General features: G+C 37.1%; 1 protein-coding gene across 1 annotated transcript in view; it reads right to left on the minus strand.

Annotated features, from left to right (window-relative positions):
• The window catches only part of LOC150075985 (prolow-density lipoprotein receptor-related protein 1-like), a 1,358,636-nt gene that overhangs the window by 129,605 nt on the left and 1,214,209 nt on the right, over nt 1–14,822 (minus strand). The window contains 2 exon segments of the mRNA XM_090387555.1: nt 2,533–2,655; nt 3,403–3,667. Of these exon segments, the coding sequence (XP_090243681.1) occupies nt 2,533–2,655; nt 3,403–3,667 (388 nt within the window).

Genomic DNA, 14,822 nt, shown 5'->3' on the forward strand with positions numbered 1-14,822 from the left:
TTCCTGATGAGGTAGAACATGCGTTGAAGAAAATGAAGAATCAGAATGCCCTGGGGGAAGATGAAGTTACTGTAGAGTTGTTAAAATTGGAAGGAAGAGACATGACACAAAAACTGGCAAGACTCTTCATAAAATGCATTAAAAAAGGTGTGATGCCAAAAGAGTGGAATAATGCAACCATAGTTTTGCTGCATAAGAAAGGATATAAATCAGAAATTGGAAATTATAGAACAATTAGCTTGTTATCCCACATCTACAAGTTGTTCACAAGGGTCATTACTAACAGATCAGAAAGAATACTTGATGAGAATCAACCGAAAGAACAAGCTGGTTTTAGGACAGGATTCTCAACTATGATCACCTTCGCTTAATGTCAGAGCTAATGGAGAAAGCAAATGAATATAAAAAGCCATTATGCCTTGCATTTGTGGATTATGAAAAGGCATTTGACTCCATACATCATAAGGCAATGTTTTGGGCACTGGAAAGACAAGGCATAGATACCCCATATATTATGATTTTGAAGAAAATATACGAGACCACCACCTCCTTTATTAGACCAGACAAAGACAGTAGGAAATTTAAAATTGAGAAAGAAGTTCGAAAAGGAGACACAATATCTCCAAAGTTGTTTACTGCTGCCCTTGAGGAAGCTTTCAGAATATTAAGACTGGTCGTAGAAAGGAGTCAATGTGAATGGAGAGTACATAAACCATTTACGATTTGCAGATGACACTGTGATCATAAGCCATGATCCCAAAGAATTAGAGGAAAATCTTAATCAGTTATGCAGAGTTAGTAAGGATTTTGGACTAAAGATGAATATGGCTAAAACAAAAGTAATGATGAAAAAGTATGCCACAGAAAGGGATATAATAATTGAAGGAGCAGTAATTGAAAAGGTGGAGTCATACTTATCTGGGACAAGTCATCAGCTGTAATAATGATAAATGGCTGAAAGTCAACAGAAGAATAAATTTTGGATGGATAGCATTCAAGAAATATAGTCACGTACTTAGGAGCAATATTCTAATTTGTCTGAAACGTAAAATAATGAACCAATGTATACTCCCCACCATGACTGATGGAAGTGAAACTTGGGCACTCACCAAAAGAATGGAAGAAAAGATGAGGATGACACAGTGAAGAATGGAACAAATTATATTGGGAATCAGACTGTTAGATAAGAAGAGAAACACATGGATTAGGTAGCAAACTCAAGTAAAGGACATTCTTATCAAAACTAAAGAACTAAAATGGTCTTGGGCAGGACACATAACTCGAAGACATGATGACAGATGGACTAAGAGAATAACAGAATGGGACCCAAGAGGAGCTAGAAGAAAACCTGTAAGACAACGACAGAGATGGACAGATGAAATTCATGAGGTTGTGGGTAGTAAATGGATGGCCATTGCGCAAAACAGAAGGAACTGGAAAGTTGCTAGAGAGGCCTTCATCCTGATGTGGATTGATAATGGCTGATGATGATGATGAAACAGTTTTTAATATTTCATGCATTTCTGTTGCAGATTTTCTCAGTTTCAACCAAAATTTGATATTTCTTCACCGCTCCATTGTAAAATCATGACAAGGGACGTGGCCACTACTAACAAAACTGATTGTTACTTGTAACTTGTCAGCCTAATTGCCGACAAATTACAAGTAACTATATAAGTAATCTCTGTACCACCACCTGTTGGAGGAATTTTGAACCACAACTTATCACTTTTGTTTATTTTTAAACTCACCGAATATGATCGCAACAGCAACAGTCCGGGAACTTTATTGCCACACCTTGAATCAACCAAAAAAATTCTATCCTTACTGTACTGTGTTTTATGTAAATCCTTGAAAAATCAAAGAAAAGTTTCTGAGAACTGTGGCAGGCAGAATTCCACTGCTGGTTTAGCATTTCAATAATCTCTCTTTTTCTTCCACTTTAACCTTGATGTCTCAGAATATTATTTTAGTAAGTATAAAGTGCTGCATTGATTAATAATTAATATTCAACTCAAGCAGTGATAGGTCAAAATGTAAAAGTTAAACAATGTACACAACTTTCAAACAACTGCATTGTACAGTTCTTCCTTCTGATTACATAATGCAATTGTTTGTTTCTTCAGCAGCATGTTCATTTAATGAACCAAATCTCACTGTTTTCAAAATACACTTCAAACTTTTCTTGTCAATAGCTGTGGCAGGCAGAATGTTTCTGAAATGTTTCTGAAGCCTTTCCACAGGCACGGCCTAAAATAGGTGCTGCTAGATGCGCTACTGCATTTATATATGCATGTTAAGATATGATATGAATTAGGTGCCATGACAGGGATTTGCTTCATGTACCACAAAAGCTAACGCATTTTATGACTCCAGCTGATTTGCAACAATACAAGGTCACATCAGTGTTTTCCTTTTTCTTAGGAAAGCTGTAGAAATCAACTTATGAAATATCCTTTACAAGCAATTCTCATTCAACTCAGATAAATGCTAGGATATAAAATCGAAAAATTTCACGGATAAAGTACTTACAGACACTGAGGAGTTAGGTCAGGATGTAAGGAGCATGTACCACCATGGAGACAATGTCCAACACATGGATTCCAATTTTGTGCCTCGTTCTCACAAAACTGACCCATCCAACCATCAGGACATCTACCAAAAATAATATCAGTAAAATAAATTTTTAGTAATATGTTTATTTATAAAAAATTTCTTCACCAGCTAAATTTCAGTTAAAATGCTAATACTGAATGCAAAGTTACAGCACAACACTAAATTCTTAAATACAAGTGTTGGACAAAAAATATATAATAGCATTATTATCAATATTCTATTTGATCTGTTTAGTTATTAACATTTCTCTTTGGCAAAAGGTTCTTATATTAAATCAACTTATTTAATATAAGAACTAAAGGGAGAATGAGTTTTGTATATATTTTAAAACTACTGTATGTTAAAAATATTCTTAAAGACTGAAAAAAAGCCACTATTCTTGTTATTATACCTAAAATATTATTAATAGTAAAGTTCTCATAACAGCCAACTTTTGCAATCATAAACAAGTATTTCCTACACTAATAAAAAATTATTATAGCAGCAGCATAAACTTCAGGCATTACTTGATGTGTGGTATTTCACAATGTTAAGGAAAAGTAAAATAGGTAATTGTTTCAGATAAATGTACGGATATATCAGATCATTAAAATTTCAGAAGTTTATCAAACTGACACCATCAAAATCTGTTAATTTGATGAAGTTATTTATGACAAAAATAAGCATCCTGAAAATGCAATTTTCAGGATGCTTATTAAGGGATCACAGACTTGTCTGTGATCCCTTAATAAGCATATTTTATATATTAAAATAATCCCTTAATATAAAATATGGATAATTACGTGCCTGCAGAGTGGATTAGAACTAATAACAACACAAGTGCCTCCATGTTCACAGTTGACTTCTTGACAGGAGGTTGCAACAAAGGTCTCGCAGTGGGTTCCAGTAAATCCTGGAGGACACTGGCACAGGTAATCAACCCCACTTTCTGTTTTGGTAGATATACAGGTAGCACCATTCCGGCATCCGCATCGATTTTGCTCACAACGTCGACCCTGAAAACCAGTAGGGCACAAACATGCCAACTTCTTGGAACTTCTACGACACGTTCCTGGAATGAAGAAAAGGAACAAAAAAATTATTATATAAAGAGAACTTAATAATTTATTTTTCAATATCATAAATAACATTCAAAAAATAAAATAAAATATTTTCAGTATCAGTGTTTGAGAAACCACTCTAGCCAGATTACAGCATAGGTTGTATGCAACAAACATTTAAAATATAGGCAACTCTTGGTTTACGAACATTCTATTTAAGAACATTTGCTTTAACGAACGTCACAATTCATTTAAAATTTCTGAAAGTCGCCAATAGATAAAGTTCCTTATAAAATGAAATGCCAAATGTATAGTGAACATAATTTTAAGATTTAAATAAAAAACTTTTAAAAAATGTATTTATTTCAATAATTATCAGAAAATTATTATACGATAATTATACTGAACTGTACTTAGTTAATAAAACTAATTTAGCCAGTAAAAACTCGTGTCCACAGTTTGTGAATAATTTAAGTGATTTTCAGGAGCCAGTAGAACCTGTGACTGAAGAAATTATTGAACTGGGCAATAAAATGAACCTCCGCCTTGATGTGAGAGAGCCTTTGGACTCGCATTCTGAGGAATTAACAATCGATGAAATAACTGAAATAGAGAGACATCTGAATTCTGAAGTAACAGAAGAACCTGATATTCCACCGCCGCCCAGAACATTTACAAGGTAGAAAATGGCTGCAGCTTTTAAATCAATTTTTGAGGGGTTGGCAATCTTAAAAGAAGACAAAGCAAATATGGAAAGAACTGCAAAAATGAAAAGAGGCATTCGACTGTCTAGCATGCTACAGTGATATTTTTGAAGAAAAAAAGAAACTGTGCAATCTTCGAAAACCCAGCTGTTTCTTCATTATCAGATGGCCTTCCATCTACCTCATCTACACCTAGTATCAACTTATGTGGAAAATATTGAATTCTGATGAAGATATTGAGTAAAAGTTGAATACATATGTATGTACAGTACATATATTATGTTAGTACACATTTTCTTTATTTCGCTTTTGTAACTCTTTATGTTTTTAATTAAAATTAACAAGTATGATATCTTGTTTTTTTATTTTTTTTCTTATTTTATTTTACATTACGTATCGTATACGATAAACCATAATGCATATATACATTATAATAAAACATATTGTATAGTCCATGGTTTTAATGCTTTAAAATGGCTGCAAACGTATACAATATGTATCATAAAAACTCAGGAATGCAAGATACACATAATGAAATGAACAAAACTTATAATGAACAACGTCTTGGAACGGAACTCGTTTGGTTTGTAAACCGAGAGCTGCCTGTATATACTTTCGATTGGTAACTGAAATAAATGTACACTGACTTTTATGTATTGTAAATAATGCAAGGCTATCATTAGTATAAGAACTACAGCATATTTATGTTTTGATCAGGAGTAAATTTTTTTCTCAGGTATGTGCTTTATGTTTACACCTGAAACTAGCACAAAAATAAAAATATAAATCATTGATAGAATAGACTCCATAGGCTTTCCTAGCTGCCTGACTATTACACTGCTCACAGAACTTCATATCTGCCCATATCCCCTTCTCAATGCTGTTTATGAAAATCAGAAATAACAGTGGTCCAAGCAGTGATCCTGGGGTACTGCAATTCGGATGTTAAACCAATATGAAGAATATCCATTAAACACAATCCTCTGCCTCCTGCCCTGCAGCCACTCTGTGATCCATCTTAGAATCTTGTCTGTGATCCCAACATGTTCCAGCTCATAGCGTAATCTCTCGTGCAGGACAAAGTCAAATGCCTTGCTAAAATCCAAATAAACTAATTCAAAATTATTCCCAAGAACCAACTAGCTCATGAGTAATTGTCAAAATAGCCAACCAGGTTAGTTAAACATTATTTTCCTTTTAGCATGCAGTTTATATCTAAACATTCCTGGATTGCACTCTTAATCACTGCACAGGATTTGTTCAAGCACTGAAGTCACAATTGCAGTCTGCAGTTACCTACTTTGCTTTAAGAACCACTTTTATGTATTGGTGACATGCTGGCATTTCTCCAGTACAAAGGAATCTCCTCCGAGTCTAATGATGCTCTTGTAATTAACCTTAATGGTTCAATTTGCTCTCTGCTGCCTCCCTCAAATTTACCGGATATATTAGCATTAGCTGAGGCATATGATGCAAGAAAGCACGCTTATACAGCATCAGCCAAAAAAACCCTTCCCATTTCACCCATCCGTTCACTCCAAATTTTGTCTAGCTCAGCCTTAAATTTATTTAAGCTATCAACTTCCACAACAACAGATGGAAGTCTGTTCCAGCAATCAACTAACCACTGGATAAAGGCAAACTTCTGCACATCTATTCTACAACTGTCTTTCTTCAATTTGAATCTAAGCTCCCTCAGGTTCATAATCTGAGCAAGCGGAAATATCCTGTCAGCATTGAGCCTGCTCAAACCATTCAAGGCCTTATACATCTTGATCAGATCACCTCGCAGGTGCTTAGTCTCCAGATGCTGCAACTTGCAGAACTTAAGCCTTTCTTCATAAGCGCACCCCTTTGTTCCCCTCACCAATCTTGTTGCCCTTCTCTGTACTCGTTCTAGCAACTCTACATCCTTCCAAAAATGAGGCCTCCAGACCTGTACGCAGTACTCAAGGTGTGGCCTGACCATTGCCTTATACAAAAGGATGATTACCTCCTTGTCTCTGTTAGTAAAATTCCTATATATCATTGACAAAACTCCATGACCTGCTCTGGCAGTCCTTCTGCACTGCTCAGAGAACTTCATATCTGACTGCACAATTACTCCCAGATTTTTTTCATTCTACATGTCCCTGAGTGTAGTACCACAGAGTTGGCACATTTCTCTTAGATTACTGCTACCCATATGCAGTACTTTGCATTTGTCAATGTTAAACTTCAGTTGCCACTTCTCAGCACATCTGCTCAACTTTTCTAGATCCTGTTGCAGTAGTATACTGTCTTTACTGTCATTAACAACCCTGCTAACCTTTGTATCATCTGCAAACTTGGACATTAAGCCTGATATAATTATAATTAAGCCTTCATCAATATCATTGATAAATACAAAAAACAGCAATGGGCCAAGAACTGAACCCTGGGGGACTCTGCTAATAACATAAGTCCACATAGAGCAGTGTCCATTTATTACCACTCTCTGCCGCCTCCCACTCAACCATTCCTTTATTGCAGTAATTTGCCCTTAATGCCATACCGCCCCAATTTGCACAGCAGTCTTCCATGTGCAATAGTATTAAAAGCTTTCCTGAAATCCAAGTATATGATTATCAAAATTATTTTTAGCATCCAATTCCTTTGTCACCAAATTGTAGTATCTAATTAAATTGGTCAGATAAGATTTTCCCCTTAACAAACCCATGCTGTGTCTGAACTATTGCTGCTGCCTCATCTAGGTAATCCTGTATCACCTCTTTAACCAGTGACTCCATTATTTTCCCAGAAGCAGAAATTAAACTAACAGGTCTATAATTATTTGTGTCACCTTTGAACCCCTTTGTGAATTGGGGATACATTTGTGCATCTCTAGTCCATGGGGAGGTCCCCATGGACTGGAGATGTGCAAATGACTCTAAGGAAGCTCTCATAATTATGGCTCATAATTTGCTTACATCCCTTGCTGCCTCCTTCATAATAACTGGATAGATTCCATCTGCTCCAGGTGTCTTTTTTATGTTTAACTTCAAAAATTTCTCCTCCACTTTGATCTCAGTTATTACAAAATCACTTAGCTCCCTGTTAGAGTTTGATAAACTTCTGGCACTCCCCTCATTGAATAACTCCTCATGTGTGAATGTAGATGAAAAATACTCATTCAGTTTATCAGCTACTTGAACAGGATCATCAACAGTGGAACCATCTATATTAAGTGGAACAATCTGATTCATCCCCTTCCTTCTAGAGTTTACATAAGTAAAGAACTCTTTGCTGTTTTTCTTTGCATCCTTTGTCAAAATTTCTCATAATCTGCCTTCGCCTGCCTAACCTCTTTTGTGACTTGATTACAGGCTAGCTTATATAAATTATCAGGCTTCTCTGTTGCCTGATAATTTATATGCATGACTGACAAAATTTTTCTATATTTTTCAATATTTAAAATAGTTCAATGTTTTCTAAAATTTTCAGTATTTTTCTGCCACGAGCCTCATTAATTCATTCGACACCCATTTGGGCTTGAACCTTGAACAGTATTTCTTAGTTGGTATGAAAAGCCTAGTAGCCTCCAAGATTAAGTCCATGAAGGCTTCCCATTTAGTATTATACATTTCAGTCAAGTCTCTTGGGCCAAGTTTCTGATCTGAATAAAACAACATATTATATTTTTAATTTTATTTTCTCAGTACTTTTTCTATCAAGATGTTCATGGATTTATTGGAGGATGGTTTTCTCAACATGTTTGAGGGGCAACCAGAGGGAGAAATATCCTTGATCTGATTATCAGCAGTGATTTTTCATACATTAAGAATTTGCAGATAAAGGAACCACTAAGTGACAGTGATCACAGTGTACTGATGTGGGATTTACTTAAAGAAGTAACTACCATCAAGGGTAAAAGGAAGGGTTTTTGTTTTCATAAAGGTGACTACAGTAGTCTCAGACAGTTTTTAAATTCTATACAATGGGATCAACTGATGATGTTACCAACGGTGAATATGCCATCAACTCCAGTAAGCCTAATTTGTCTTTAGGATCAAAATTTTTTCTAATAAGCAACCATCTGTAATTTCAAAATTGCTAATTTCATATATATCAGATCCTCACTTGCACAGCCTCTCCTCACCATGAAGATTCTTTTGTCAATCAAGATCAATGTGGAGTATCTAATCAGTTCATCAGATGAGTTATCTAATACTTTCCCACACCTTGTCACACAAGGGTACAATGTGATTAGTTTTCTTCTTTGTATTCACATACATGAAAAACTCCTTGTCTTCTCATTCTTTGCTCTCTTAGCTAGCGTGTTCTCATTAGCATTAGTAGACACATATGATGCAAGAAAGAAAGCTGATACAGCATCAGCCAAAAACAAGAAACCCATTTCACCCATTCATCTGCACCAAAAGTTTGGTTCTTCCTGGAATTTATTTAAGCTATCAACTTCACAACAACAGATGGAAGTTTGTTCCAGCAATCAATTACCTGCTGGCTAGAGGAAAATCTGTACATTTGAATTTATGCCCCCTCAGGTTCATAATCTGAGAAAAAGGAAGAATCCCATCAACATTGAGCCTGCTCAAACCATTCAAAGCCTTAAACACTCCAATCAGATAATCTCGCAGGTGCCTAGTCTCCAGACACTGCAATTTGCAGAACTTAAGCATTTCTTGGTAACTGCAACCCTTTGTTCTCCTTTTCTGTACTCATTCTAGCAACTCTACATCCTTTCTAAAATGAGGTCTGCAGACCTGTACGCAGTACTCAACGTGTGGCCTAACCATTGCCCTATGATCATCATCATCAGCCATTTTCAATCCACGGCAGGATGAAAGCCACTCCAGCAACTTTCCAGTTCCTTCTGTTTTGAGCACTGGCCATCCATTTACTACCCAAAAACTCATGAATTTAATCTATCCATCTCCGCCTTTGTCTTCCAGGTTTTCTTCTAGCTCCTCTTGGGTACCATTTTTTTATTTTCTTAGTCCATCTGTCATCATGTCTTCGAGCTATGTGTCCTGCCCAAGACCATTTTAGTTCTTTAGTTTTGATAAGAATGTCCTTTACTTGAGTTTGCTGCCTAATCTATGTGTTTCTCTTCTTATCTAACAGTCTGATTCCCAATATAATTCATTCCATTCTTTGCTGGGTAGTTCTCAGCTTCTCTTCCATTCTTTTGGTGAGTGTCCAAGTTTCACTTCCATAAGTCATGGTGGGGAGTATACATTGGTTCATTATTTTACGTTTCAGACAAACTGGGATATTGCTCTTCAGTATGTGACTATATTTCCTGAATGCTATCCATCCAAAATTTATTCTTCTCTTGACTTCCAGCCATTTATCATTATTACAGCTAATAACTTGTCCCAGATAAGTATATGACTCCATCTTTTCAATTACTGCTCCATCAATCATTATTTCCCTTTCTGTGGCATACTTGTTCATCATTACTTTTGTTTTAGCCATATTCATCTTTAGTCCAAAATCCTTACTAACTCTGCATAACTGATTAAGATTTTCCACTAATTCTTTGGGATCGTGGCTTATGACCACAATGTCATCTGCAAATCATAAATAGTTTAGGTACTCTCCGTTCACATTGACTCCTTTCTGCGACCAGTCTAATCTTCTGAAAGCTTCCTCAAGGGCAGCAGTAAACAGCTTTGGAGATATTGTCTCCCCTTGTCGAACTCCTTTCTCGATTTTAAATTTCCTACTGTCTTTGTCTAGTCTAATAAAGGAGGTAGCACTCTCATATATTTTCTTCAAAATCATAATATATGGGGTATCTATGCCTTGTCTTTCCAGTGCCCGAAACATTGCCTTATGCTGTATGGAGTCAAATGCCTTTTCATAATCCACAATTGCCAGGCATAATGGTGTTTTATATTCATTTGCTTTCTCCATTAGCTGTGATATTACGTGAAGGTGATCCATAGTTGAGAATCCTGTCCTAAAGCCAGCTTGCTCTTTCGGTTGATTCTCATCAAGTATTCTTTCTAATCTGTTAGTAATGACCCTTGTGAACAACTTGTAGATGTGGGATAACAAGCTAATTGGTCTATAATTTCCAATTTCTGATTTATCTCCTTTCTTATGCAGCAAAACTATGATTGCATTATTCCACTGCTTAGGCGTCACACCTTTTCTAATGCACTTTGTGAAGAGCCTTGCCAGTTTTTGTGTTATGTCTCTTCCTCCCAATTTTAACAACTCTACAGTAACTTCATCTTCCCCCGGGGCTTTCTGATTCTTTATTTTCTTCAATGCATGTTCTAACTCATTAGGAAGAATATTGGGTATGTCGTACATGTTGCTACTTTGCATTCCATCTTCCCCACTGCTGGCATCATTCCCTCGCTCCTTGTATAATTCTCTATAGTAGTCTTCTGCTGCTTGAATTATGCCTTCTCTGCTGTTTATAAGTACACCATTGCTATTCTTCAGTTTCAGTATCATTTGTCTTTCTGTATTACTGCTCATGGCTGCTGATTTAAATCCTTTGTTTTCCCTTAATGCTTTTTCTACTTTTCTTGTGTTAAATATTCTTATGTCCTCTCTGAGTCTCTTTCTGATGGCTTTGCATAACTCAGTATACTCAATTTTCTCCCTGTCAGTGTTTTCTTGCTCTTCATTTGTCGTCTTCGGTTCATCATGACAAGTGTTTCTTGACTAATTTTTTCTTCTTTGGATTTCTTTTTCCCTATAGGTTTCTTGGGCTTTATCACTTTCAAAAAGTTGTAATATTCCTCGTCGATATCTTGGTCCTCAGCAGTCTGCAGAAGCTCGAACTTGTTCTTAAGTTCCAGTACATACTGTTTTTTCTCCTCCTCTGTTATCTCAAAGAACTTTGTATTATTTACTCGAGTCAGTTTTTTCCTTTCCTACATCTATATCAAGTGTACATCTTATCATTCTGTGATCACTTCCAACATTTACCTTATTCAGGATGGTAACATCATTCACAATATATCTTCTGTTAGTGAGGTTGAAATCGATTTCATTAGTTGTTAATCCATTTGGACTCTTCCATGTCCACTTTCTGTTCACCCTTTTCTTGAAAAAAGTGTTCATTACTGACAGTCCTTGAGATTCTGCAAATTCCACAAGTCTTTCACCTCTTTCATTTCTTTCACCAATTCCAAAATTTCCTATAGTTCCTCTTTCTGCACTGTTTTGCCTTTTTCCAACCTTAGCATTGAAGTTCCCCGTAATAATAGTGTAGTGGGTTTTCTGCTCATCTAGAAGACTCAATTTTGGTGTACATTTCTTCAACCTCTTCATCATCATGGCTCAATGTTGGTGCATAAATCATTATAATCTTTAGCTTGTACCTCTTAGAAATCTTGAGTATTAGTCTTGACACCCTTGGTGATGTACTTTTGAATTCCAAAATGTTGATTTTAAATTCTTTATGGACCAGAAACCCAACTCCACCTTCACTCCTTTCACTGTTTCCATTGGTGTACAGCAGATTTCCACTTGATAAACTCATAAGTGATTCATTTCTTCTTCTTCTTTCAGCCAAACCGATGATATTCCAATTTACATTTTCTAATTCCTTTTCCAGCTCTAATATGCTGTCTTCACTGATGAGTGAACTTAAGTTATAACAGGCCAAGTTCAGTTTCCGTGCACGGCTGCCCGGTCGTACCCAGAGATTCTTAGCACCCTCTGCTTCCACTCTGATCCTCTCGCTGCCGTAAGAGGGAGAGTGAAAGCTGCTGGGGACTGAGGGCCATTTGCTTAGTTGTGCTGTCATATGCTGGAGGGTTTGGTCTTTTCCTCTTCACACTGACCAGGTGTCTTGAAGAGAACCACTCTACACGTTCATTGCCATCTGTGACGTAACAGGGCTTACCATCGAGAAGGTGTGCATGAGTGGATTTTAGGGAGGCAGGCCAACCGTACTTCTAAATCTTCTGTAATAGAGAGATATTGGATCCATCAGTGTTTTAGGCTGAGTGTCTGATAACACACAGGATACCTGTTTCCCTCTAAGCCCCTATACAAAGGGATAATCACCTCCTTTTCCCTACTAGCAAAATTCCTGTATTTACCCCATGACCTGCTCTGGCAGCCTATCTGCCTTGCTCAGAAAACTTCATATCTGACTGCACAATTACTCCAAGGTCTCTTTCATTCTACACTACCCTGAGTGTAACACCACATAGTTGGTACATTCCTCTGTTTCTCTGGGGTTATTGCTACCCATATGCAGTACTTTGCATTTGTCAATGTTATAAACTTCAGTTGCCACTTCTCAGTCCATCTACTCAAATTTTCTAGATCCTGTTGCAGTAGCATACTGTCATTCACAACCCTGCCAACCTTTGTATCATCTATAAATTTGAACATTAAGCCTGGTATACCTTCATCAATATCATTGATAAATACACAACACAACAATGGGCCCAACACCGAACCCTTGGGGTTTGTTTGTTTGTTATTTGGTTTTTAGGAGCATTAGCAACTAGGGCCATATTGCTCCGGGATATGCGGTGGTCAATCCTTGACCTTTCCGCATTCTCCGTATTTGGTGGTGACGGGCTCGAACCCCGGTCTAATCAAGAAGCGTGTGCTACGCACTGCTGCTCCTTCCCACCTGGCTACGGAGGCGCCATGAACCCTTGGGGACTACACTAATAACATTAGTCCACGAAGAGCAGTGTCCATTGATTACCAGTCTCCGTCTTCTCCCACTGAACAATCCTTTTATCCATTGTAGCAACTTGCTCTTAATTGCATACTGCTCCAATTTGTACAGTAGTCTTCCATGTGCAAGAGTATCAAAAGCTTTCCTGAAATCCAAGTATATGATATCACAATTATTTTTTGCATCCTGTTCATTTGTGACCACATCATAGTATCCAATCAAATTGATCAGACAAGACTTCCCCTTAACAAACCCATGCTGTGTCTGAACTATTATTCAGTCTTTGCCACCCTAACCTTTCCTGTGGTACCATTACACATCAATTTCAGGTTTAAGATCCTCTTGTAGGCTTAAGTACTTTTCCTCACTCTGTAATTTTCCCATGCTTTCCTTTTCTGCTCTATTAGATGGTCCGTCTCTGTACTCATGTTAGCATCCTCCTTGTGCTGCATTTTCTTAATGGTATATATGTGTTCATGGCTTCTGTGACTATTGCTTTAAAGGTATTCCATAATTACCATGTATTTACCCTCCTTCAGTGATCTGCCCAGTATAGATGCTGTCTAGTGTCTTAAACTGTTATGGACCCCTTTCCTGAAATTAAAAACATGCCTTTATTTTTCACAACTGCAACATCTTTCTTCATTTTCCAACCAACGACTGAAGTATCACTTCCTGCTAATGGTTGCTGTAAGCTGTGAGCTCTATGATATAATTTAATTTATGAATAATGATCAGGTCTAGGATATATTGTCCCTAGTATTTTCTCTAACTTGCTGGTACAAATAATAATCATCTAGTTATTTAAAAATTTTGTTTCCTCCCACTTAATCAATATGAGGCAAATTGAAATCAATCATGATAAGACACTCATGCTTGCTTACCTATTCCATCTGTATGTAGTGATTTTTGTCACATTCTCTGCACACTTCTGGTCTGTAGATTACTCCTACTCTCATTATATCTTTGCTTCCAAAAAACTCACACCACACAGCACGTATGTTGACAGGAGTAACTTCTGAAAATCTGGAAAAGCTTTTGTTGTGCTAAGGCTGCTATTGTTAAAAAGCATGACCCCACACCATTTTTTATCTCCACTATCCTTTCTAAAAGCATTGTACATACCATAGGGAAACTCGTCATCCATTACTTTTGGATGACACCACGTTTCCATCAGCCACATTAATTAGTTACTCTAACTAGGCGTTCCAATAAATACTTTCAGGATCTCTTGCCAATATTAGTAGGCGCCTCCGTAGCCAGGTGGAAAGAGGCAGCAGTGCGTAGCACACACTTCTTGATTAGACCGGGGTTTGAGCCCGTCACCACCAAACACGGAGGATGCGGAAAGGTCAGGGAATGACCACCGGATATCGCGGAGCAATATGGCCTTAGTTGCTAATGCTCCTAAAAGCCAAATAACAAAGCCAATATTAGTTGTTGGCAACAAACAAGAAATCTGGAGACATATGCAAAAATTACCTTGACCCCCCCCCCTCCGTAACTAGCAGTTTTTCCGAATCTTTAAGGTATTCTCAATGATTCCGGCAAAAACTGTTGCACTACTTTTGTTCAAATAAATACAGTCTAACTTCTAATGTATCCCTTCTAACTACGTGTGCAGGCCATATTGATAAAAATTTCCCTCTCCCAACAGCCTTGCAATGTTCTTGAGTTAATCCACCAGGCTTTCAGCATATAATCTCTCCTATCATGTTTGGGCAGTAATGCACACATGTCCACCTTCTGACCTATTTGCATGGCATTTGGCATTTTTTTGGCATGGTCCTATATTTATCCAAAAATTGATCAGCT

Source organism: Mastigoproctus giganteus, chromosome 13 (genome assembly GCF_048544385.1).
Source record: "Mastigoproctus giganteus isolate SK-2022 chromosome 13, ASM4854438v1, whole genome shotgun sequence".
Taxonomy (NCBI): domain Eukaryota; kingdom Metazoa; phylum Arthropoda; class Arachnida; order Uropygi; family Thelyphonidae; genus Mastigoproctus; species Mastigoproctus giganteus.